At 49.2% G+C, this 26,596-nt stretch overlaps 1 protein-coding gene across 6 annotated transcripts; it reads left to right on the top strand.

Moving 5' to 3' along the window:
* Nucleotides 1–26,463, top strand: Celf6 (CUGBP Elav-like family member 6). Of its 6 annotated transcripts, XM_074061582.1 has the most exons (12): nt 1–296; nt 4,087–4,169; nt 12,523–12,571; nt 23,816–23,944; nt 24,051–24,130; nt 24,291–24,434; nt 24,528–24,660; nt 24,757–24,909; nt 25,106–25,171; nt 25,424–25,501; nt 25,589–25,732; nt 26,313–26,463. In XM_074061582.1, the coding sequence occupies exons 1-12, from the start codon at nt 35–37 to the stop codon at nt 26,438–26,440; spliced, it is 1,449 nt and encodes a 482-aa protein (XP_073917683.1). In that variant the 5' UTR covers nt 1–34; the 3' UTR covers nt 26,441–26,463. The 6 variants fall into 6 exon arrangements, with proteins under 6 accessions (XP_073917683.1, XP_020018926.2, XP_073917682.1 ...); XM_020163337.2 differs by lacking the exon at nt 24,757–24,909; XM_074061581.1 differs by having other exon boundaries at nt 25,424–25,732.
* Nucleotides 26,464–26,596: the final 133 nt, after the last annotated feature.

Below are 26,596 nucleotides of genomic sequence, written 5' to 3'. Positions count from 1 at the left end.
GAGGGACCCGCGGGAGGGCGAACTGGGCGGGGACATGGCCGCGGCGCCCGGAGGGTCTGCGCCGCCCGCCGGCCCCGGCCCGCGCCTGGGTTTCAGCACCGCGGACAGCGGCGTCGGCATGAGCGGGCTGAACCCAGGTCCCGCCGTGCCCATGAAGGACCACGACGCCATCAAGCTCTTCGTGGGGCAGATCCCGCGGGGCTTGGACGAGCAGGACCTCAAGCCGCTGTTCGAGGAGTTCGGCCGCATCTACGAGCTGACGGTGCTGAAGGACCGGCTCACCGGCCTCCACAAAGGTGCGCGGGGGTCAGCCCAGCCCAGCCCAGCCCAGCCCAGCCCAGCCCTGTCTAGAGCCAGCCCAACACCAGTTCATTGCCTGCCCCGCCTCAGCTCTGTCCTCTGTCCAGATCACAGAGCCCCAAACCCGCAGTCTGCTCTGTGACATCCTCCCTCTGATCATCGCTCTGGTCCCCCAACATGTTCTTCACTCTCACCTCTAAATCCCTGCCCTCCCCCTCCCACACCCCAACAGTCCCCACCTTTCACTTAAACCTCTCCACCATCCCTCCCATCAGACACCCCAAATCCTTGAATTTGGAAACTTATTCCTCCTCTTGGCTCCCACATGCTCTCACCTGAACCCTGGACCCATACATTTCCTGAACCCTCCATCTGAGGTCACCCCTCTGAGGCCTATCTATTCACACATGTCTTAGGTTTGCACCCCCTCCTTCTGGCCTACAACTCCAGCCAACCCCCAGAGCCTTCGTTTGACTCTCGGACTATCAGCCTAACCCCCTTCTTTATCCCCGCAGCCAAACTCTCCTTTTTCAGCACCCAGACCAGTCTAACTCACAAAATCCAGCTCACCCACCAGGAGACTCTTGGTTCCAAATGGCCCCCTCATGTTTGACAGTAACCCAATCTCTCCTACCCTTTGCCAGAATCCTAATACTCCATCTCTTCTGGATTTGAGTCTGGAACCCCAGCCTCAGCTTGGAACTTGCACCTCTCTGTGTCCCCTTCACCTTAGGTTTTTCCCTTAGCCAAATCCACACTTCTTTCATTCACTAATCCTCCCTCTCCCTCCTCCTGTATCTCGCCTTTGCTTCTCCCCAATCCTCTTGATGCCCTCCTGCCCTCCATCTTGTCCCAGACCATAGCACTCTCAGGGTGGATCTGGCTGATCAGGAAGAAGGAAGGAATCTTCTCACTGTCCTTGCTAGACAGAGGCACCATGGCACTGTCCGGCCACACCCCTTTCTTCCTGTAGAGAGGGAGGAGACTTGTTTACATGCAGAAAAGTCTCTCCGGGCTGGGCTGGAGTAACCAAGCCAGAGTCATATAGTAATTTGAGGAGAAGCACCCTTATCTCCCCACACTACCGCCCTGTTGTGGTTTCAGGTTTTGGGTGGGGAAAGGTCACCATCTATTGTCCATGATCTTCCTAAGAAAGTGGTAGCTAAAAGTACATTTGTAAGGGCTGAGAGCTGGAATCAGCCTGCCACTTCTTTTTCAGCTGGGAGACCCTGGCTCGTTCCTTGGCACACTAATGTAAGGGCTTCAGGAAAATGCCCATAGTAGGGTTGGGACCATCTGGGTAAGGGGAGGTCCTCCACCCTTGTTGGTGGGTTATGCTAAAGGGGCCATGAATGCACAAGGTGATATCATTCAGATTCCTTAGCATGAAGCCCAACTCCTGTCTGTCTTTCTGTCCATCTCCTTATAGAACTCATTATTTGTATTTTCTAAATATTGATTTCAACATAAAAGTACAAAGCCTATCTTTGTAGGTTAGCTGTACATTAAGAGTATAGAATACTGTTAACTTCAGTTTTCACTCTTCACTCAAACAGTATCAGTCTCTGTACTGATCCCTCTCTTTCTCCCCCGTTTAGCTCTAGTTCTTCCTGTTTTTTTCATTCATCTGTCCATATTTCTATCTGTCCATTCTTCCACCTTCTACCTCTCAGTAATCCACATAGGCTCCTTTAGGTAGCAACTGGGCCCCTGAACCTTTCAGTGCCCCCCACACACCTGGTTCTGAAATCAGATGATATGGTTTGGTGGCAGAAGATGGAGTAGTGATGAAAGTGGAATCAGGTGTTTGATGATTTATTCCCAAACCAACTTACACCTCTTCGAGGAAAGTGTTTCCTTGCAAGATATGGAGGGTCAACATCACCCCCACCCTCTCCCCAGCAACAGTGACATCTGAAAGCTAGAATGACTCACTTTCCTTTTGATGGCTGAGTACCCAGGGAGGCAGCCACAGTGCTTTGAAAACAACCTCAGCCTGGAGTTAGAAAATTCTAAACCCTGCCCTGCCAGTGACACACTCTCTGGGCTTCAGTTTCCCTATTGATATGATAAGAGTTTGGCCAGGAGTTCTCTGGAAGATCCCTTTAAATCAATGAATGGTAGATAAACTATCCATCTTAAGACACCCATAGAAGATGCCAGAAAAAACATTCCCATTTGCTTTTCCAGTGTGCTGAGGTCTAAGTGGAAAGCTCCTAATGGCTTCTACATCCACTTGCTCTTCCTTCAGTCCTTCTTCTCCTTCCTAGACTCAAAAGGCCTTTTTAAAAATATAGATCTTATCATGTCACAACTCTGCTAAAACCCTTTAGTGGCTCGTCCATTACTCTTAGAAAAAAGTTCAAAATCTGATAGAGGCCCATAAGGCTATATATGATCTGATTCCTGCATACCTCACTAGCCACTCTGCCCATTCACCAGCCTCCACACCCACTAGCCTTCTCACCATCTCCCAAGCACACTCTCCCCTCTCCCAGAAATAATCATCACCCTTCTTGTCACCTCCTTCTAGAGAACTCAATGTGCTTCTTCTTGAGGACTCAGTGTCTTTGAGACATTCTCCAACTGAGTTCAAAGGACTCAGTTAGGTGCCCCTGGTGATTTGCTATTTAATCCCTAGGAGGGCAGAGAACATATCTATCTTGCTGCCTCTCTATACCCAGACCCGTCATAATGCCCCACTATAATAAGCAATTATTCAATATTTTCTGAATGAATGAGTGCTCAGTGAATGTTGGCAAGGAAGAAACCCCTGCCTTAGTGCTTTCTGGTAGGCTGCAGATTTTAAGGCTGATTAAAGAGGGGTAGGAGTTTTGGCTCAGCCCAGACATTTTCCCTGCCCCATACCAGATGGTCCTTTTAAGAGGGAGATCAGACAGCCAGGTGCTCATGGCTCACGCCCTAGCTACTCGGGAGACAGAGATCAGGAGCATCATGGGTCGAGGCCAGTCTGGGCAAATAGTTTGGGAGACCCCATCTCAAAAATATCCAACACACACACAAAAAGGGCTGGTGGAGTGACTCAAGTGGTAGTTTGCCTGTCTAGCAAGCATGAGGCCCTGAATTCAAAGCCTAGTACTGCCAAAAAAAAAAAGAGGGACATCAGAGTTTAGGCACAATAACTCTTTGAGAGGCTCTATTTTGAAGTTCTGGGAGAGTTAACTGATAGACCAATGTCCTTGGGCAAGATTAGGGGGGAATCCCTGGAAACTCCCACCTACAGGAAGCCCTTAAACCAGAATCATCTTCCAAACCTCAAATCAATCCATTCCAAGCTTCAAGCACGGGGAGGGAGGTGTTCGGAAGTCACTGTAAACCTCTGAGCTTGACCCCCAAGCCTTCCATCTGACACTGAGTTGAGAAGGAATTGAGGCTGACCTTGGGCAACTCTGTGAATCTGTATCCAGAAAGGAAGGGGGTGTCTGGGTTAAGGAGAGGGCAAAGCCGATTAGGGAGGTTTAACCCCAACAGGACCTGTGTCTGGACTGCAGAGAGGAGACTGGATGGGCCCATGACAGGGCATGGCTACATATGTCTTCTGGGCAAGAGGCCAGGAGCGAATGGGAGGGAGCCAGAGGCTGGGACAGAGGTCCCCAGGCATGTGAACAGCCTCCTTGCAGGGAAGTGGGAGGCAGAGAAGGCTTCTCAGAAGCAGTGTTCTTGTTAAAAGAGAGTGGTCTGGAGTTTGCCATCTTAATGGTATCTTTCCAAGAAAAGTGACCGGGGGTTTCAGGGAAACCTCTGAGCCAGGCTCTCGTTCCTCAGGCTGTGCCTTCCTCACCTATTGCGCCCGCGACTCAGCTCTCAAGGCCCAGAGTGCTCTGCACGAGCAGAAGACGTTGCCAGGGGTAAGTCCACCAGGGTTGGGGGTGGGGAGGAATCACCTCAGGCTGGGGACAGTGCACTAGGTGCAATCCAAAGCAGCATGTGAGGCTGGATTGGGACCAGAAACTAGCAGGGTCATCTGTCTAGGAGAGGGCTGGCCTTTGCCCTAAACACTTACAAGTCCTGTGTTACACTCAGTCTTCTGCCTCAAAGAAATGGGCCAACACCCTTGGGCCAAGTGTTCCAGTGCATCTTTTAGAAGAGCCATCAGGATTGTGAGCTAAGCCAGAATTTGTCCACCTTGGCTAAAATCATGGCTTCAGGTGTTGTTTGTCACTGATGTGGGCATGTGTATAGTTACACATGGGAGAGGCTCTGCTGGCTGGTGTCCCATTTTGACCAGTCCTATGATCCTTGATGACACTTTCCTCTGGTCCTCTTCCTGTAATGCCTTGCGGGGTGCCTTCAGTCACCAAAATTATCATCCCTCCACACTATAAGCACTTGGTTAAAGTTAGGGGAGACCTGATTCATAGGCAGCTAGGCTTAAAAGCACCACTAATTCCTGGTCTGGTCTTGGCTAATGGATAATCACTGGACAAAAGGCAAAGTGGAACCTACTAACCATGGGATAGAAATAAGAAGTGACCATGAAGAGCTAGCATGGGTCACCAGGAGCAAGTCATTTTCTCTTGTCCAAGAAGTGGTGTGTCTGTCTACAGCAAGAGCACTACTCAAATGCCATGGACCGGCCAAACCTGGGACAATGGCCATTCTAGGTCTCAGATTTAGGAGGGTCATTAGCCTACCAGAAAGAGATCAGGATGGATTAGAGACACAAAACATGTCTGGGATGATAGCTTGAAGGAAGTGGAGATATGGAGCTGGAGAAGATAGGGTTTGGTGGGATTTTAATACGGAGACATCCTAACAGGATAATTAAGAAATACTGGTCATGAGTCTCACCAACCTCAGCTCTGCATTGACTCATCCTATGTTTCTGGATGTTTCTTGTGCTTCAGTTTCCTCATCTATAGGGAGAGTGTTGTATTAACACCTTATTTACTCCCTGGGCTATAGTGAGGATTCATTGAGACTTAGCAAGTAGCTGCTACAGAGTCAGATCTCAGAGAACACGACAGTTGGGGTGGGGGTAACTGCTTTCAGGTTCTGAAGAAGGGTTTGGCTTTCTGTTGATGGATCCAGATGTCAGAGTCAGGATCAATGAATATAAGGAGCAGACACTGGTTTCAGCTCAGTATAAAGAAGTCACTTCTATAAATTGGAGCTGTCCAGTCATGGAACATGCTTTGCCAAGAGTTGATTGAGTTGTTGATAGGGTGTCAGATCCTAGAACCCAATCTTAGTAACTGATGCAACTTGAGCCTCACTCTTTGGGACTCAGAGCCAAGTAATACCAGCTCCTCACCATCACCAATCCTTTGTATGGAGGCTGTAGGGCCCAGACAGAACTGGGGGTAGATCCAGGTTCCACCACTCACCAGTTCTGTGATCTTGGGCAAGACTTTACCTCTAAAACTAAGGTTCTTCATTTGTAAGATTGAACCAGTAGGTACTATAATGATCAAATGAGATCATTCATAGCCCAGTTGTAAAAGTAAGCATGCAGGGAGGGTTAGCTGTTGGTAGTAACAGCAGTAAGAGTAAGAGCAGAGTTAGTAGCAGCAGTAGTAGAAGTCATCATTCATCTAACCGTGGGAGCAAATGACTTTTGCTGGAACTGACAGTCAGTGAGATGAGCTGTTAGATCCACGTGGAACACAGCATGGTAAAGGCACAGAGACAGAAGGAAGGAACAGGTGGGCGTGAAATGGGGTGGGGACATGGGGGAGAGCCTGGACAGGCTGGGGAGAAGATCCACAGAGGATGGCAGAAGTCAAAGGGAGACTTGTGTAGGCTCAGGGATTTGGACTTTATCTTAAAAGCCAATGGGAGACACTGAGAAAATAAAGATGAACTCAGGGAGAAAAAACTTCTCAACTAGTCACAGGGCTCCACTAGGGGAGGGCTACCTGGAAATCTTTATTATAGTAAAGGTCCCTGCCATACACGTTGTGAGACCCTGGTGTCCTGGGAGGATTTGTGTAGAAAAGCAAAATAATAGTGACTAACAGTTATTGAGGACACTGTTCGTGGTACTTAACATGCTCCCAATATTTTAATCTTCTGTGAAGAAGGTGTTGTTACGAGCACCCCTATTTTGCCAATAAGGAAACTGAGTCTGAAAGTCAAGTGATGTACATGTAGCTGCTAATAGAAAGATTTGGGCTTTGAGCCCAGTTAGTCTGTCCCCAAAACTCACTCACTCGACTACTGCCCTGTTACCTGAGCCAGCCTGATGGCAGACAGGGGTCATAGGCTCTGGAGAAGATGGTGACTGGGAACATGTTCCCTCTCCTACCCATCCATCTGCAGGCTTCGAGCACGGCCTGGCTTCCTCTGGCGCTGGCAGGATCGGCTTTACTCATCCGCCCCAGCTAAACAAAGTGAAAACTAATATTTAATTCTTCTCCTAAGTGAGACTCAGTGGCAGCGCTGGCCAGCCCCAGCAATGCCCATGCCATCATCTTTCCTCTGGGCCTGCCAGGGGCAGCAGCAACTTTAGTCACCTGGACTCTGGCCCAACAGCACCGGCCGGGAGGACCTGTTCCCCAGCCCTTCACAGGCACTGGGTCCTAGACACCACTGCCACCTGCTGGACAAACAGGGGCAAGACTTCAATCTGGGCTTGCGACAGGAGTCTAGCAAGAGTTTCAGTTCATCGGGGACCAGGCAGTTGTCCCCGTTGGGGTCCATCCCCCAAAGGGAAAGCCTGGCTCCTTCAGGGTTTGAGGGAGTGAGAATTCCTCTTAGCTCCCCTTATCTCCCCCACTGCTGATCTGTCACCTATCAAAGCCTGGCTTCCTACTCAGGACTTCTTCAACCTCAGAGATCTGTCCCACCAGGCTCTCATTTCTTGCAGCCTTCTTTCAGCCTTGCTGTAGGTTCCAGAATCCACCAGAAAGAGAGTGCTGCCAACGTCAGCCCTACTTTCTGGAATTCAGAGAATGATCCTTTATTTTTCTGTCTTCCTGCCCATGACCTCCGTTCCTTGGGGAGCCCATCTCTTCCAACTCTCTGAAGGAGGCAGACATAAGTGAGTAGAGTAGTGAATTTGCTTTTGCAAGTTGTACCCTACACAAAACAGCTTTGGTGGAGAGGGCAAATGGAAGCTAAATCCATTCCTCCTCTATCCACCAAGCCATGAACATTGTTGCAGGACTGCATCAGCCGGAAGGAAGGGACACAATTTTTCTTACTTATCTCCATGTTTGGGGGAGTGCCTTTTTGTAATTCATGCAGAGGTACTATATGTGATCAAAACCACTTAGTGAATGAGGCTGAGCCTCAAGGAGCTTCCAGTCCAGAAATCACACCTTGCATCTCAGTGGAGTTGCATGTAAACATGTGAAAAAGGCTCACTCCTCAGGAGTGAGGAGGAAAGAGATGCCCTGCAGAAGGAGGTGCTATCTGAGCTGAATCCTGACGAAGTGTCATCATATATGTGGGTCTGGAAACCTAAAAGCCAGAGGCCACTTCCAAAATTCTGGGACTAGCATGAGAAATGGCAGGAGGGTGTCCAGCATTCTCGCGAGTGGAGAGTACTGCGCACGCTGGGACAGTGGGGGAGGAGAGACACACAGTTTTGATGGTCGGTCAAGGATCTGGGCTTTGTCAGGAGGCTTGCAATGGCAGGCCCTGGGTGGACTTCCAAAGGGACTGAGTTTTAAAGATGACTCTGGCTACAGGGTGAAGGTTGAGTTGAAGAGGGAGCAGCATAAGAGATACCATGACAATGTCGCCTAAGAGCAGGTGAATGGCCTGGAGCTGGGGACAGGCAGGGATGGGGAGGTGAGGATGAACTCAGTGCTTAAGACATCCATGCACCAATGGGACTTGGTAGTGGCTTGAATTGGAAGAGGAGGTGAAGTAGAACAAAGAGCTGAAATGGTAGTTGCTTTTTCTGCCTACTTTTCCCTGATTTCATGGCACCTCTCCCAGACTCACCAATGCTCCCTTCCTCAGGGAGGTTCTGGTAACTCTTCCCAGCAGAGGGGGAGCACTGAGGGTGAGAACCAAGTGGAAGAACAGAAGGAATTGGGACAGAAAAGCTCAAAGGCAGGAGTTTTAGACAATTCAAGCAGGGAATCTGTGGGGTCTCGCTTTCCTTTCTGCTTACAAGAAGGACCAGGGCCTTGTGTACATCTGGGATGCCTCTGAGCCTCCCCACTCCATTGTCTGGAGTAGGCTGCTCTCTTTCACGTTCACATCCTCTCCCTTGATTTTCCCTGCAGAGCCCGGAGGCACATCCCGGAATCTTGGGAGAACAGGTGCACAGCCAGGGCAAGAGCTCACCTGAAGTCCTAGGTTCTTGGCTGAGCAGCCAGTGCCCCTTTCCTCAAAAGAGGATTCTGATTATCTCACCACTCCAGGTCCCTCCCCTGCTTATGGCAGGAGTGAGGTAAGGCAGGGTCGCCCGGGCAGCTCACGTGGGCACCTCTCTTTCTCCTCCAGGTGCACATAGCACACCTAAACCTTGGGTGTCCTCTTAAACCACTGCCACCTGAGGGGTGGGAGGTGCTGAGGCTCGGAGCTGCGGGGAGCAGTCTGCTTCCCATAGCTCTGTGATCATCTTCTTCGATGCAGGATGCGGGACTTCCCTGAACCTCTAAACTCCCCGACAGCCGACTCCCCCAACTCCTGAGTTATAAGCCTAATAGTCAGCCAACATTCCCTGTCCCTTGGTCACATATCCAGTAGGACTACAGCCTCTCTTGGAACTGTCCTTTTCCTTCTACCCTGGTCCAGGTTACCCTTGCCTCTGACCTGTCTCACTGATCTTCCTGCCTGTAATCGCCCCCTTTCCAGTCCTTTCTCTGCATACTGACAGCTTATGGATGCTTGCCTAAGACAGAACAGACTTTAAGTCCTTTCCTGGGTCCTTTTTGCATTTGTAATACAACAAAGCCAAAATTCCTTGACAAGCTATTCATAACCTGCCCTAATCTGGCCCCTACCTGCCTTTTAGTTCCACTTCCTCCACCTAGAAACAAATAAACAAATCCCCCCAAAATGAAAACAAACAAATTCACAAAAACAAACAAACCAGCCACTGGGTGGCTCATGCCTATGAGCTACTTGGGAGGCTAAGATCAGGAGGATCATGGTTCCAGGCCAGCCCAGGCAAGTAATTCATGAGACCCCAGAGTAAAATTGACTTGAAAATGTGGCTCAAGTGGTAGAGTACCTGCTTTACAAGTGGGAAACCCTGAGTTCAAGCCCCAGTCTCACAAAAAAATACAGATTAATCAATCGATCAATAATAAACAAAACCCTACACAAATAAACAAAATTGATCAAACCTTGTGCACCTACTAAGATCTAACTGATGCCATTTTCACCACACTTGGAGAGAAGTTGCCAGTGATATAGCCAAGATTTAAATCCACATCTCAGAAGCAATCTGCTCTACCCTGGCTGCCTCCATGCCAGGTACCAGATCCTTGTCCTGTCAGACTTACAGCTCCCTCACTCTACCCCAGCCATCTAGAGTGCTCAGCTGCCAGCCCTGCCTCTTCCACTATCTCCACCTAGCCTGTGACCTTAGACCAGCAAGGCCTGTGTCAAACACTCTCCCACATGAAGCTTTTCCCGAGTCAACCAGTGTCCCAGGGCTGTGGTCCCTCTGCACCTTATTATTTATTCATGTCTTAAGAATAGAGTTGAGCAGCACAATGCAAAAATCACAGACTTCATCAGACAGCCCTGTGGGCAAATCCCGGCTCAACCACTTACCCACCTCAGTGTGATCTTAGACCAGTGATTTGATCCCCTGCAGCCTCAGTTTTCCCTTCCATAGTATGGGGACAATGGTATAACCTTGCTGAACAGGTAGAAGGATTTGGAGACAATGTGTATAAAATGCCCCAAGAGAGACCTGGCACAAGGTGGGCTCACGGGCTCCTCTGTGAGCCTATGAGCAGAGGTTCCCATCTAAGCCATCACTGGAACTCATCAGAGTTCAGGAAACATTGACAGTGAGCCTGACTGGTGGAAGGCTTAGGCCTCCAGCCTGAGGCCTGGACCCTGCCAGGTTGACTGGGAAGGTGTGTCCCCTCTCCATTGAAGAGTGGTGAAGTGGGTAGGAGGAGGAAAAGGGGCATCCTTCAAAGCACCAATGAGCACCATCTCCAAGGAACCCTAGCCCGGGAGGCAGCTGCCATGGAAACTGTTATTGTCACATGTGCTCGTCACTCTGGGCTCCAGAGAGAAATTCTCAGAATCTATTTAAGAACTAATAAAATAATGATGGTCTTGCTCACCCTCACTACCCCCATCCCGGGCTTCTACCCCTCTCTCCTTCCTCCAGGCTTTTCCCTGTGCCCCCTGAACCTGCTTCCTGACCTCTCATTGCTTCCTTCCTATCCCTCCCAGTAACTCCCTGTCTTTGCCCCTTTCTAGGTCTGTCTCTTACTTCCTCTCATCATTTCTGTCTTCCTGTGTTTCTCCATCTCTCCCTGTGTCTCTGTTCTCCATGGCTCTGTCTCTTGGTCTCTCCTCCACAATCACAGGTGGCCATGCCCAGGGACGGGTCCTGTCCCCCTGGTCCAGGCCAGTCCAGACCTGTCCAGCTCGCCCTGATCTGCTTGGATTGATCTGTCATCCCCTCTAGACTGCAACCTGAGTCCTGTCGGTGTCTCGGTCCCTACCCACAGCCTGGTACACTGCAGGTGCTCAGCCACCAGCGGGTGGGTGTGTCAGAGCCCTGGGAGGGAGAGGGATTGCACTGGTTCAGGCTTGGCCTGTTTTCCTTTCTTTCTTCCTTTTTTTTTTTTAATAAGTTCTCCCCACCCCTCCCACCCCTCCCACCCCCAAATTTGATCCAAAGGAAATTGCTCAACTGTGACTGCCAGGATGTTCCCATGGTTACCGGGTAGCACTTGTGGCTATGGTAACAGGAAGCTGCCTGTTGTCTTGGCAACTAGGGGATGGAATGGCCCCTGATTGGTGCAGAAGCAGTGCATTTCCTGAGGGGAGGGGTTCGGATCATCACCTTCTCAGGCCAGATGGGCATCAGTGCCCCTTCCTCCATGAACGGGAAGGCTGCTGTTCCTTCCTCCTGGCACTCAGCTGTCTGCCCCCAACAATAATTCCTCACATCCCACGCACCCAGCCAGCTCTTGGCAGTTTACCAAGACCTTTTGCGTCCCCATTACCTCATGTGATCCCCACAACACCCATGAGAGGAAGGTGAGATGGGGATTCATAATCATGACTTCACTTAGGGTGGTTGGGGGGTGGGAATGTGGGGGGCATATATTAAAATCACCTAGGAGCGTTCTCAAATTATACACCCCCCCACCCCAACTTAAGAAGCTAATATGGTTCCCAGGTGATTTTTAACCACCTCTAATCAGGGAACCCTTGAATTAAAATGGTGCAAAGCTGGTGGTAGGGGGAAGGGACGGAGGGAAAGGGGCTTTCCAGATTTAAAGCTGAGTGACTGGGAGGGTCAGGTTTGAGTGAAAAGGTGAGCTCTGGGCCTCCCTAGTCAGGATGTCCAGCAAGCAGCTGGGGATCATGGTTCTCAGGCCCAGAAGAGAGTGTGGGCTGGAGGTGCAGAGCACTGAGTCATCCCTATGTGGGGTGTGGGTGTGGATGAGACCATCCAGGAAGAATGGGAAGAGAGAGACAAGCAAGGGCTGATGGTGCCCTAGAGAACCCCAGCACCTTCCCGGAAGGGCGAGCCAGGGAGGGGATGGAGGTGGTGAGTGTGGGGACTGTGGTGGCACAGAAGCTTGGGAATGTTTTCCCCAACTGACAATCGAATATGACAGAATGGCTTACTTAAAGTCATACAACCATGAAATGGCCGAGTTGGGGATAGATCACACTGAATCTGATTTCCAGATGGTTTAATCTAAATAACACAAGTATTATATTCTCAGTTTTAGGTGAAACACAAATGTGCGGTATCAGTTGCACCCTCCCACTCAACTCCTCTCACTCAAAGTCTTTATGTAAGTCCAGGCGTCAGAGAGACGGGCCCCACACGGCCCAAGTCAGAAAAATCTCTAGTTGCCCCATCCACCCCACGCTGACCACCGAGCTTCCTGCCATCAACACTTCGGGTTCCAGCACTTTCTAAATTCCTGGGTTTAAGGAAGAAATCTTGGAGAAAATCTCTAACCCCAGTGGGAGTGGTGGAGTGCAGTGCTCAAAGGGCCGAGGGCTCAGATTCTGAGGAGGCCAGGGGAGGAGAAGCTGGGGCCAGGCAGTAGCGCTGAATGCGTGTGTTGGTCCGATGTCTTTCAGATGAGTCGTCCGATCCAAGTGAAGCCGGCTGCCAGTGAGGGCCGAGGAGGTAAACTTTCCTGTCTGACAACCTCATTCTGTCACCCTGTGGGGATGGTGGACCCACTCCTGGAGTTAGTTCTACCAGTGGCTTACTATTACATCCTCCCTGGGTCAGTGGGACCCAGAGTTGTGCACCCCCAAAACCAGCTCAGCTATGGCAGCTCAGACCAAGAACAGCTGGGGTTCTGGGGAGCCCAGATCCAGAAGAAGCAGAAAAGGCAGAAGCAGATGCTGGGGACAAAGGAAGGGAGTTCTCATCACCTTGCTCCTTGGAGTGTGGCCGTTCCTGTTTTGTCAGATAGAATTTATAGATATGTTTAAGGAAGCAGGCTGGGGTTATTCTCCTTTTCCTGATTCTTCTGTTTCAAGAAAACCAGTCCATTCTGAGTTGAGGCTGCTCATTCCTTCATTGTAATTGCCTGGTTATCATGGTAAAAGATGAGGCTAGGGTGACAGGCTCTGTGAGTCCTAGTAAGGAACTTGACTGTATGCCGAGGACAATGGAAATCTTTTCAAGTTTTTTAGCTGCACTATTTCCTGGTAGAGAGTCTACTGCTTGTTAAGAACAGGAGTGGTAGAGCGCTTTCCCAGCTTCCTTGCTGAAAAGGCAAAATTGGCTCCTTGAGTCCATTCTTGGTGTCTGGATCTTCTCATTGCCAAGTGTCTGCCTATAATCCCCTTGACGCTGACTGTCCCCTCTTCTGGGTAAGATTCCCTCCATGTCTTCCCAAGATCAGCTATGGTTTTGTTAGGTGAAAGAAACTGCCCAAGATCAGGGAGAGAATGGAACCCAACTGGTACAGACATCTATTAATCCCTTATCAATGTGGACTTCCTGCTCAATGTCACCCAAAGGGGCCTTTGGGGCTTCATGGTTCCCTTGTGGAATTCCTCCAATAAATATTTCCTTTATTCACTTAGATTCTCTGGCCTTTGTCTCTGATTCTTGATCTCTGGTCAAGGTGTCATCACACCACATTGTCTTGGAGAGATATTTCTGAGTCATCCCCTCCCCCTGCCACCCCCGCCTTCCACACACATCCTCCTTTCCCATCTCATCCTTTCTGAATGGTTTTCAGATGTTCCAGGCTGCATCCAAAACTTCCTGTTCACATGTCCCAAGACTGTCTGCTCCTCCAGAGGCCCTGTTAGGCATCAAGGCCATTGTTGGCCATATTCTAAGGCCTACCACAAACACAAGACAGTCCCACAGATAAATGACCTAAAAGGACATGAGAGAGCTGAGAGGCAGACAGGATGAGCTATAGTTTATTCAGCCATCAGCCAACACGTTCTGACTTTCTCTACATAAGGAATACAGATGTGAGCAAGGCAGAGCTGGAACCTGGTCTCACAGAGCCCCAAGGCTGTGAGGGGCTGTGGCCAACTAGCAAGGGGATCACAATCTAGTGGGATCAGTGCTTCTCAAGAGAAAGCTCGCTGGCGGAGTGGCTCAAGTGCTAGAGCACCTGCCTAGTAAGCATGAGGCCCTGAGTTCAAACCCCAGGGCCGCCAAAACAATTTTTTACAAAAAGGGTGCATAGTCAAGGGAAGCCCAGAGAAGATCATGGGGACACAAACCTAACTCACTCCAGGAGGTCAAGCTCATCTCACAGAGCTTGTAATCTCTAAGGTAAGATCGTAGGGGTAACAGGAATTAGTTGGCTAGAGAAAGGAGAGAGGGAGCCCGTGTCTCAGGTCCACAAGGCTGGGTCCCCCTGCTATACAGAGTCCCACACATCTCATCTGAATTTGGGCAGCTACACAAAGGAGCCTCCATGCCAGTCAAGCCTCTGTCTGGTCTCATGGCGTCAGCTCCAGTGTTGAAATCTTCCTTCTTTTTGTACAAGTTTTGCAGGCGTCACATCACTTTAGCAGTGATCTGGCATCGCGCCCATACACCTCTTCAGATTTGCACCAGCGTAGGAGAGCAGGAGCTGCAACTCCAGGCAGCTGAACTCCTAACCTTAGAGGTTTGGTGTCACACAGATATTTCCTGACAACTGAAGGTGGTCAGGAGTGTGCGGGCCAAATGCATCTGTGAATTGTCCTTCCAGGTCCTCCACCAGATCTCTCAGCTCCTCCCTGTTCCTGCCTACGTATTCAGCAAAGAGGAAGCATGTGTGCTAAGTCTTGGGCCTTATAATGTTTATTTCTGACTGACCCGTGTTATATACTCTGGTTACTGATCAAAATGTCCCTCTTCTTCGGCACTGCCGTGTAACTCTTCAGGTGTGAGTTTGACTTTGCTAAACTGTAACAAGCTAATACTTGAGAAGCTCAATGCTTAAAGATTGTACTGGAACTTTGCTTTTGAAATGTAGCAAATGACATCAGTGTGGGATGTCAAACTTATTAAGTTTGCTTCTTTGGCCCCTCCTCCCAAACTTCCATTTTTCCCCATTTTCCATAAAGAGGTATTCTATCTCGCTTTTTAACAAAAATTGTCTCTTTATGTTCTGTCTCTTGAATTTTGATACCAATGTAAGAGTAGTAGTAGTGTTTTTACTTTTTTTGTTTGCTTGTTTTGAAACAAAGTTTCAGTATGTAACCCAAGCTGGCCTTGAACTCGATAAGTAACTCAAGCTGGTTACAAACTTGTGGTCCTTCTGCCTCAGCTTCCTTAGTGCTGGTATTACAGGCATGAACCACCATGCCCATACTACATACTACTACATGTAGTAGTCTTATTTTTAATCAATAAGCATGAGGTTTGTGGTGGAAATAACCAATGTACATACTGAATGTTGTATTAACTTTAGAAGTCATTGGTAATACTAGGATAGCAATACAACAGGATCTGCCTGAGGTAAAAGGCCAGTCTTCTTTTCTTCCTTGGTTGTCCCCTACAAGCTTGGTGACAATGTTCTCAGAGTACCAGATATATACCCAGGTCTTCGTAAGCTATATTATTTGAATGTATCCTGGCCAGTTCCTATAAATTCTGCAGCTAGGTTCTTTGCTCTTCAAATATTTCATATTCTGTGCCTACACCTTATGTCCTGTGGTGGATACACAGTGAACAGTATACTATTAAAGGAAGATGAATCTAATTTTCTGAAATGATACTATCTCACAGCACATTAAGACATCCACTTCTGCATCAGACACACAGGGGTCAGAAACTTTTCCTTCGGCATTTGAATGTATTTAAAGTTGAGCATTACAGTGTTTGCCTAAGCTGGGCACAGTGGTGCACACCTGTAGTCCACACTACTTGGGAGGCTGAGGTCATAGTATCACTTGACCCCAAGAGTTCGAGGCCAGCCAGGCAACATATCGAGACACTGCCTCAACAAACAAACAAACAAAAGTAAGTGAGTAAATAATGTTTGCCTGGATAAAAATCCAAATATCCAAGGTTCCTGTATTTCAAAATGTTGAAATTTATTTGAAGGGAGAGGTAAGGACCCCCAAGTCTCTCAGACGACAGTAACTGAACAAGTCTGTATTATTTGCTGTTCAGCATGGGGACTGTTGTTGATGTTTCTTAACTTACATTTTTATCTCTGCTTTGGAAATACTAAGTTAAATTGTAAGTACAGTCCTACAGGAAAATAATTTTCTAGCCATAAGACAAAACCTTCAACATTATTGCACTCCTCGCTGGGTGCTGGTGGCTCATGCTTATAATCCCAGCTACTTGAGAGGTAGAGATCAGGATGATCAGAGTTCGAAGCCAGCTTGGGCAAATAGTTTGTGAGATGCTATCTCAAAAAAAAAAAAAAATTACAAAAAAGGGCTGGTGGAGTGGCTCACGAGGTAAGAGCACCTGCCTAGCCCATGTGAGGCCCTGAGTTCAAGCCCCAGTACTGCCAAAAAAAAAAAAAATCATTGAAATCCTGTATGGTTTTTTTTCTCTCTTTCAAATGTCATAAATTCACAAATCACAGCAGTGACTTCTCTACTTATTCTTTGTCTCAACTTTGCTGTATTTTTACTCAGCAAATATTTATGTCTCTGAGATGCCTAAGGTACAGAAATAGTTAAGTGATCAATCCACGCACTTTTTCCACTTTAGTTTATAATTAACTAGCTAACTAATGTATTTTTGAGAACGGTCTTGCTGTCCTTACATTCTCAGACCTCCTACCTCAGCATCCTGAGCTCTAGGATTCCAAGTGTGCGTCACCAAACCTGGCTTAGATTTTTTTTTTAATCTTCAAATATAAAAATTCCCTAAGGATTTTTAAGTACATTTTGAGGCATCTCTTTTCTTAAAAAAAAAAAAAAATCTTGAGTTTGCTTTTACTCAACAGCCAATTATCTGTTACCACGTTCTCTCTCTTCTCGCCACCCTGTAATTTAAGTAATTTCTGCCTGATTTTGCACAGGTTTGCTTAGCTATCAGCCTGAATTTTAAATAATAAAAATATATACGTATTGGGGCTGGCAGAGGGGCTCAAGTGGTAGAGCATCTGTCTAGCAAGCGTGAAGCCCTAAGATCAAAACCCAGTACCACATGCAAAAAATGTATCTATGGGTAGATAGGTAGATGATAGCTAGATAGATCGATAGATGAAAGATAATTACTATCCAACTGCTCTTTAAGCATCGTTTTCAAATTCTTTCCGCAATTCCACCTTATTTAGTGTTTAACACCTAATTTTTTAATTTAATTTTCCTTCCATCCTCCCCTCCATCTTTCTTTCTGCAGTGCTGGGGATTGAACCCAGGCCCTTCCCAAACATGCTAGGCAAGTGCTCTACCACTGCACTACATCCCTAGCCCTAAGGTCGAATTGGGAGGTGGAATCTTCAGAGTTTCAGAACCCGGGAACTATTCTCTGACCTAAATCACACATGGATCTAGCAGCAAGTGCTGTATCGCAGTCTGCTGACGGCCTGTCACTTAAGCTCACTTAATCTCAGGAAGAGCTTTCCCCATAAAGACTCACTGGATAGGTGTCCTGGCAGCACTTGAGACTTTCCTGAGTTACCTCTACTTCCTGAAATGCGTTCTACCTCCCAAGGTAAAGAGAGGAGCTTTGCTGAGCGTGGATCAGAGCCAATCACTCAAAGTGGATCGATCCTATAACACGTTTAGGCCACGGCTGTGGGGGGACCGCTGCCTTTTGGGCAGGTGTGCAGCCTGCAAAGGGAAATGCATCTCCTGAAGCTAAGCCTCTCTCTTAAGGGGACTCGGAAACCCAGGCGCAGGCTACCTTTCTTACTCACTGCGTGGTTCTCCTGGGCGGCAAGGGTCAGTGGACTCTTTTCTCTCTCTCTCTCTCTCTCTCTCTCTCTCTCTCTCTCTCTCTCTCTCTCTCTCTCTCTCCTTCTTTCCTTCCCTCCCTCCCTCCCTCCTTTGTTCCTTCCCTTTTTTGTGATGGGTTTTTTCCAGATAGGTCTTGCTAACTATTGCTGGCTTCAAACTGCGATCCTCCTGACCTCTGCCTCCTGAGTGGCTAGGATTCAGGCGTGAGCCAGTGGCGCCCAGCAAAGCGAACCTTTACACTGGCACTCCCCTGGTTCCACTGGGGCTCGAACCCAGGACCTTCTACGTTTAAAGCAGAACTATGGAACCTTGCTTATTTTCCTCTTTCTTGCTCTAAGACTCTTTGTTGCAGCCCTCCTTAAAGCCCTTCTTTATTTTATTTTTTAAGACTAAAATACAGGTACATATAAGTTACTATCTTAACTGTTTTAAGAGTACAGTTTATTATATTAAATATATTCACATTGTCACCCAGCCAATTCCCAAACCATTTCATCTTGTAAAACTGAAACTCTACTCAATGAACAAGTCACCATGTCACCATTCCCTCCGCGCTACAGCTGCTAGCAAACACCACTCCTCTGTCTATGAGTTCCAATGCTCTCGGTCCCTCATGTGACTGAAATTAGATGGTGTTTGTCATTGTGTGGCTGTCTTCTTTCCCTTACCATAATGTCTTCAAGGACCGGCCATGGGTAGGACGTGTCAGAGTTTCCTTCCGTTTTAAGACTGAAAATCGTCCGTGGTATGTCTACGCCACGTTTTGTTTGTCCATTCTTCTGTTGGTGGGTGTGGATAGTTTCAGCTTTTGCCGGTGTGGGTAGCGCTCCCGAGAGCATGGCTGTGCAAATGCCCCGCGAAAACCCTGTGTGCTCGCAACAAGTAACTTCATCAGCTCACTGACCTGTGGAACCTAATGTGGCCCTCCTAGGGCTGGGGACGTGGTCCAACCCCAGCACCGCCAAAGTAATGATAATAATAATAAAACTCGGAACTCACAGAAACAGAATAACGTGATAGTTAACAGAGGCTGGTGGAGGGAAGAACGGAGAAAGGGGAGATGTTGGCCAGAGGGCACAAAGTTTCAGGTAAACAGGAGGAATGAGTTTCCACAATTAGAATTTGACTCTTCTTTATTTTATTATTGTTATTATTGACAGAACTGGGGTTTGAACTCAGGACCTCATGTTTGCCAGGCAGGCACTCTACTACCTGGGCCACACCCAACATTCAACCATTCCCACCATAACAAAAAAATTGGGTAATCGGGGCCAGAGGTTCAAGTGGTAGAACGCCTGCCTAGCAAGCGTGAGGCCCTGAGTTCAAACCCCAGTGCCGTCAATAACAGTAAGTTGAGTAGTTGAAGTGATAGAGATGGTAATTAGCTTTTTAAATCATTCTACAATGTATACATATATCAAAACATGACATTATATTCCATAAATAAATAAAATTATTACCAGTCAGTTAAAGATAAAAACACATTTTTGGAAAAAGGACAAAAAAGATCTTGCTTTTAATGCTTTGGTGTGTATACCCCCAAAAAGGTCCTGTTTGGGCATGTGGAATTCAGCGTTTGTTCTGTGAGGAATTGCCGTTACTGCTTTCCGCAGAGGCCACGCCACTTTGCATTCCCACCAACAGTGCACAAGGTGCGATTTCTCTGTCCCTTACTGCATTTGTTACCGGTTCGTTTCTTTGATAGCAGTCACGCTGACAGGCATGAGGCGATGTCTTATTGCAGTATTGACTTGCATTTCCCTGATGATTCGTGATATTCAGCCTCTTTTCATGTGCTCGTTGATCAATCAGATATCTCCTTTGAAGAAATGTCAGTTCAACTTCTTTGACCTTTTTTATTTTACTGGTTGTTTGGATGTTTTTTTGTCTTTTGAGAGAGGGTCTCATTGTGTAACCCAGACTGGATCACAATGCTAGATCCTCTGCCTCCCCCTACCAAATGCTGGGATTACAGGCGTACACCACCATGCCTGGTTCTTTGCCTATGTTTCTTATCTTTTGTTGTTGTTGTTCTTGTTGCTATGGTTGAGTTGTAGGGACTCTTTATATTCTGGATATTAGCCCTTTATCAGACGTATTATTGGCAAATAATTTTCTCCCATTTCATGGGTTGCTTTTCACCTTGCTAATGGTGTCCTTTTATGCACAGAAGTTTTTAATATTGACAGAGTCCAATTTATCTGCTTCTCTGCCTATGCTTTTTAAAAAAAATTTTTGGTGGTACTGGGGTTTGAACTCAGGACCTCACACTTGCTAGGCAGGCGCTCTACCACTGGAGCCACTGCTCCACCAGCCCTGCCTATGCTTTTTATGCTGTATTCAGGAAATGATTTCTAACTCCAGTATCATGGGGGTTTTCCCCTATGATTTATTCTGAAAGTTCCATAGTGTTAGTTCTTACATTTAGGACTCTGATCCGTTTTCACTTAATTGTTTTTTGGTGTAGGGATAGGAACTTCATTCTTCTACATGTGACTATCCATTTGTTGAAAAGACTGTCCTTCCCGCATTGAATGGTGTTGGTACTCTTGTCAAAAGTCATGTGACCTGGATGTAAGCATTTCCGGGTTCTCTCTTTTCCTACATTGATGTATGAGTCTGTCTTTGTACCAGTACCAAGTCTTGCAGTCCATGAACATGGGATATTTTTTCATTCATTTGTGACTTCTCTTTTTTCTTTCAGCAACATTTTGTAGTTGTCAGTGTACAGATTTTTCACTTCCTTGGATGTTTGTCTCTGAGTGTTTTATTCTTCTTGATGCTGCTGTAAATAGAATTGTTAACTTAATTTTCATTTCAGATTATTCTTTATTATTGTATCAAATACAGCTGATTTTTTGGGGGGGGTGGGACTAGGGTTTGAGCTCAGGACTTCAGACTTGCAAAGCAGCCTCTCTACCACTTGAGCCACAACTCCAGTCCATTTTGCTCTGGTTATTTTAGAGATAGGGTCTTGCAAACTGTTTGCCCTGGGCTGGCCTCAAACCTCAATCCTCCTGATTTCAGCCTCTGAATTAGCTAGGATTGCAGGTATGAGCCACCAGCCCCCGGCTAAATGCAACTGTTTTTTGAATGTTGATTTTGTATCTTGCAACTTTGTTGAATTTGTTTATTCTAACAGCTTTAAAAAAAAAAAACCTAAAACTAAAGTCCTTCTTGCTGCTTATCAGGTCTGGCCAGGAGCTCTGCTTATCCTGGCAATTTCCTTCACTCGCTCTCAGTCTTCCTTGTCTTCTAATGCTTCATCATTAATAGTACTAGGGGAAGGGTGCTTTACTACAATGCTACCACTAGCAGGACTTTCTGGGGTGATATCTGGACTCAAAGGTAGACTAGTATTTTCAGGATTGGTTCAGTGGTTGGTACCAAAGGCTGAGACATTTTCCTACACTGTCACTGCCAGCGTGACACCCACCCACATCAAGGTGAGTGGGTACACTCACCTTGTATACATTTCGTTTCTATACAACCAGAAATGTATACACCTCAGACAAAGCCTCCTTTCTTGAAGAGAGAGCATCCTTCAGTCATTTCTGAAGAAGATGGGTTGGACCAAGTCTGCTTAGATTCCTGTGCTCTCAACCCTATCGTTCACCATACTAGAACCCCTGACCTATATGGCTGGATGACAAGACAGCTTGTTTTGTGTTCAAAAGTATTTGATAGAAAAGGGGTGTACATTGGTCGTCAATGGAAAAATGTAGTTGTGCCCTTCAACTGTGTGGCCTTTCAGCTGCATGTCAGCTCTACACTCATGTCATCTTCCAGGAGAATTGAGGCCTGTGTTCCATATTGCCATCTTTCTTTCCATCTTTCTAGGGGCCTACTTACTACCTATGGGTTGCTCTTATTCAGGCATTGCCTCCCTGTCTTCTCAGGTTTCTGAACAGATCTCCCTTCATACACTATGTGGAACTCTATTCTGTCTTCTAGGTCAATGGTTTCCAGGGACTTTCCTTGTAGCCCACTGCAGGAGGTACTAGGGGAGGATCAACAGGAGGGATTTCAGGCTCCTTTTCTGGCTTTGGTCAGAGCATTTCTACTTTCCTTCTACATTCTGAATTTCATCCTAATATTTTTATCAGAACAATGCATTCCACCATTTTCCCCCCCAGGGGAGAGTGCGAACGCAGTCCCACCACTTTTTTTTTAAAGGTTGAGAAACCAGCACTCCATTCTAGGGTGCTATACTGTGCCTAACACCCCCAGCAGCAAAGAATACCCCACGGGACTGTAACTCTTACCACAAAAGGTCGCACCTCTTCTAGAATATTCCAGCCACAAGTACACTATCCATCCCCTTCCCCCTCAGGATCGCTGGGCGGTACCTCTCTGGACAGACGGCAGGATTCTGCTGAAACTCATTCCACCTGCCATATATGAACTGCTGTCCCTACCCTCCACACAGACACAGCATCGACAGACAGACACCCCAGGATCCCCAGGGCAGCCTAGGCTGAACCCCAGATCACCCAGGTGAAATGTGTCAGACAAAAGGTGTTTTTTTTGTTGTTGGTGTGTGTGTGTGTGTGTGTGTGTGTGTTGTGTGTTGCTGAGGATTGAACCTAGGGCTTTGGGCATGCTAGGCAAGCTCTGTACCACTGAGATACACCCCCAGCTCACTCAGGTGAAATATAGACAATAGCCTTCTTGGGGATTCCTCTATTACTAAATTTGGTTGTTCTGTTCTTCCATTTCATTGTCACCCAGACTTTAGTCTGTGATGCCATCAGCCTGTCTCTCATTCATGCACGAGCCAAGGACCTCCATCTGCTTAGTTAAGCTTGTCAAGGAGTAAAGGAGTTCAGGATGGAATTTCCTGAGTTCTAGAATGTTAAAGGTGAAGCCGAGCTAGATCCCCACACACCCTTTTCTTCCAGGGTGTATTGCCCCACACATAGACAAGACCCATCCCAAATTCAGAGACTCACCTTGGTACAAAGAGGAGTCAGACTTTAACATGGGCTGCACCCCTCTGTCCCAGGCTCCTGACAGTGCAGAGAAGACCAAACTCGCTTCATGTGTGGCTCATCCCTGGTTCCCAGCCCCAGCCCTCCAGCTTTCATCAGGGGACACAAGCCCAGCTTACAGTCCTATCCTGCACCTCTTGCTACTCCCATAGGACATATGGGGGGATCAGACTTGTTTTCAGGTGGTCATCCAGGTGTAGAGGCAGAATTTGTCTTCCCACAGCAGAAACACATGGGGAAGGATCAGGGCAGGAGGCCAGGGGAAATCAGAGAGGAAGTAACAGGGCTCCCAGATGGCCCTGGAAGCTAGGTGAGAGGAGGTGGTGGTAGAAGGGGAAATTAAGGAAGGTATGTGTATGGGGGAAATGGTCAGAAGTGCAAGTTTCGGTAGGCCTTTGGGAGGGGCACTGGGTTGGATTCGGTGCTGGGGTAAGGACTCACCATTCTAGTGATCTCTCTGAGAGTGAGGCAGTAAGATAAGACATCTGTTTTCTGTGCTGATTTTGAACTCGGAACACTCCTTGATATGAGCAGGAAGGGGCATTGGTTCTAGCCACTACCACCAAGCTGACCTGCAAGGGTGCCCTTCTGTTCTAGGGACTCAGTCTAAATACAAAGGTTTCTCTGAGCACCCACCCCATCCCTTGCTACCACCAGAATGGATTGAACCAGCATTGCCCAAACTCTGACAACAGAAAAGTCAAACATAAGATGGTCCACAGAGGGCTTCATTCACCCAAAGTGATCAAAATGTATTCCTCCCCACAAGAGTAACAAGGAGCCTTTCTGGTTTCTCAGGATGCAGGTTTTCCGATGGAGAAGTGAGCTGAGTTCCTTTTCTGTAGATCTGCCTGTAGGTCACCAGCCCCTCAGAGAGACATAGCCTAGGAGCCCCATGGTCCTCCTGCTCCCTGCAGGGAGTAGCTACAGAGTCCACTCTTCCCAGAACTAGTCTGGTGAGCTACCTTCCGAAGCTCTCCAGGCAACTCTGGGGAGCCTAGGGATACTTGGGGTCCCCAGGTCATTCCCAGCTTTGTTCCCAGAGGACCGGAAGTTGTTTGTGGGGATGCTGGGCAAGCAGCAGGGTGAGGAGGATGTCAGACGCCTGTTCCAGCCCTTCGGCCATATTGAGGAGTGCACTGTCCTCCGGAGCCCTGATGGCACCAGTAAAGGTGACCCGATCCGCTCCCTCCCGCTCCCCCCGAGGCTTCCTGGTGACCTTCAGTCTCTCTGGGCCACTTGAACCTTTGAACCATCCATCCCTCTCTCCTGCCCCAGGCTGTGCCTTTGTGAAGTTCGGGAGTCAGGGGGAGGCCCAGGCGGCCATCCAGGGTCTGCACGGCAGCCGGACCATGGCGGTGAGAATGGGTGCCTGGGCTGAGGGTGAGGCCGGCGGGGCGGGGACGGGCTTGTCGTCGGTGTCCCCGGGGCAAGGGCCTAGTGGAGAAGGCGCTCGCCCAGAGCTGGGGCCGGGGTCAGGAGCGGTCACCACGGCGTCCCCGGCCCTGCCCTGCCCAGGGCGCCTCGTCCAGCCTGGTGGTCAAGGTGGCGGACACGGACCGGGAGCGCGCGCTGCGGCGGATGCAGCAGATGGCGGGGCAGCTGGGCGCCTTCCACCCCGCGCCGCTGCCCCTCGGGGCCTGCGGCGCCTACACCACGGCGGTAGGTGCCAGACGGGCAGGCGGCCGGGCAGGCGGCCGGGCAGGCGGCCGGGCCTGCAGCTGAGCCGCCGCGCTCGCCTCTTCCTTCCCAAAGATCCTGCAGCACCAGGCGGCCCTGCTGGCGGCCGCTCAGGGTCCCGGCCTGGGCCCGGTGGCCGCGGTGGCCGCCCAGATGCAGCACGTGGCGGCCTTCAGCCTGGTGGCCGCGCCCCTGTTGCCGGCGACAGGTATGTGACAGGGCCCAGGGGACCGGGGGACCCAGGCGCAGCGGGGCGTGGAAGGCGCCCGGCGGGCCGCCGCCTCACCGCTCCTCCCACCGCCAGCAGGCAGCTCCTCGCCGGGCGGCAGCGGCCCTGGCGCGCTCCCCGGCCTTCCCACGCCCCTCGGGGTCAATGGATTCGGATCCCTCAACCCCCAGACCAACGGGCAGCAGGGCTCCGACACGCTCTACAATAACGGGCTCTCTCCTTACCCAGGTGGGCCGCCCCACCCGGCCCCACCCAGGTGTCCCTAAAACTGAGTGGGGACCATGCCCTGTTTGAGGGAAGGGAGCCTCCACCACCCCCATCCTCCCTGCTGCCTCTCACAGCCGCCCTCCACCTCCCACACCCCCCGGGTCTCTCTCCTCACCCTCTCCATCCGCCTTCACCGTGGGCGCCCCTCTCTTCCCAGCCCAGAGCCCCGGCGGCGTGGCTGACCCCCTGCAACAGGCCTTCGCTGCGATGCACCACTATGCAGGTTTCACTCGGCGCCGCGCGGCCTGGGGGGTTGAAGGGCTCAGGAAGGCATAGGGAGAGTTGGTGGTGGGGGTGATTAGGCTCTGTTTGCAGGAGCCCATCCTGCTCCCCCCCAACCCCTCAAGGACCTCTCTTGGGACCACGGTTTATGGTGGACTGGGTTGGATGGGTCAAAGTTGGCCAGACAGATGAGACCCTGCTTGGGGAGTGGCTCCTGGGGGGTCACTGCCACTCCCACCTCTGTTTCCTGCAGCCTATCCATCGGCCTATGCCCCTGTGAGCACAGCATTTCCCCAGCAGCCTTCAGCCCTGCCCCAGCAGCAAAGAGAAGGTGAGGGACTGGGGGCTGGGGATCAGGGCCTGGCAGGATTCCACTTGGGGGTCCCTCCCCTGAACCAGCCTGCTACTGTTCCTGCAGGCCCCGAAGGCTGTAATCTCTTCATCTATCACCTGCCTCAGGAGTTTGGTGATACGGAACTCATACAGACATTCCTGCCCTTTGGAGCTGTTGTCTCTGCCAAAGTCTTTGTGGATCGAGCCACCAACCAGAGCAAGTGTTTTGGTGAGCTGAGCCCCATCCCTGGTCCTTTCCCACTCCTAGCCTCGGGATTCCATATGGAGCCTACATAAGGCAGTGATTTCCAGAGACCAAATGCATGAGACAAAGTTGGGCCACAGACTAGTGATGGGGCCAAGCCTAGACCAAGGACAGCCTTATTTCATGGTCACTGGGAAGCCCTGTGACCTAGGTGTTAGATGAGGTAGGTCAGGGCTTTGGAGTTGGCCAGTGCAGGGGTCTGAGTTTGGGCCTGGAGTGGCTCTCCAACTCCAAAGTGCAGTTCTGAGGCCAGAATGGGAGCAGTGGAGGGAGACAGTCCACCCAAGCCAGGGAAATATAGGGAAACACTAACCAACACACTGCCCTTCCCCATCAGAGTGGCTTCCCATCCTTCCAAGAATCACACCAGTTGCCTTTAAAAGTGCGTGTCCATGTATGTACATGCATGCATGCACACATGACCAATGCAAGGGTGTGTGTCTGATGAAACTGGCCTGAGGGTATTGGAAAATAAGCTGGTCAAAGAGTGGGAGGCCACAGGCCAGGCAGGCACCCAGCTAACACCCTTGCCCACATCCTCCAGGGTTTGTTAGTTTTGACAATCCAACCAGTGCCCAGACGGCTATTCAGGCCATGAATGGCTTTCAAATTGGCATGAAGAGACTCAAGGTCCAGCTAAAGAGGCCTAAGGATGCCAACCGGCCTTACTGACCTGTTCTCACATACCAGCCACAGAAAGGTAAGTTCTTAACAGATTCCAGGCAAATGGGGCCTGAGTGACAAGGTCCTCGCAGTTTGTTGTTCCTTTGGGGATGTTGGAGACACCCACCTCTGAGAAAGTCTGAGATAAAGAGAAGCGAAGACTAG

Source organism: Castor canadensis, chromosome 19, assembly GCF_047511655.1.
Source record: "Castor canadensis chromosome 19, mCasCan1.hap1v2, whole genome shotgun sequence".
Classification (NCBI taxonomy): domain Eukaryota; kingdom Metazoa; phylum Chordata; class Mammalia; order Rodentia; family Castoridae; genus Castor; species Castor canadensis.
This window is presented reverse-complemented; position numbering and strand designations above follow the sequence as displayed.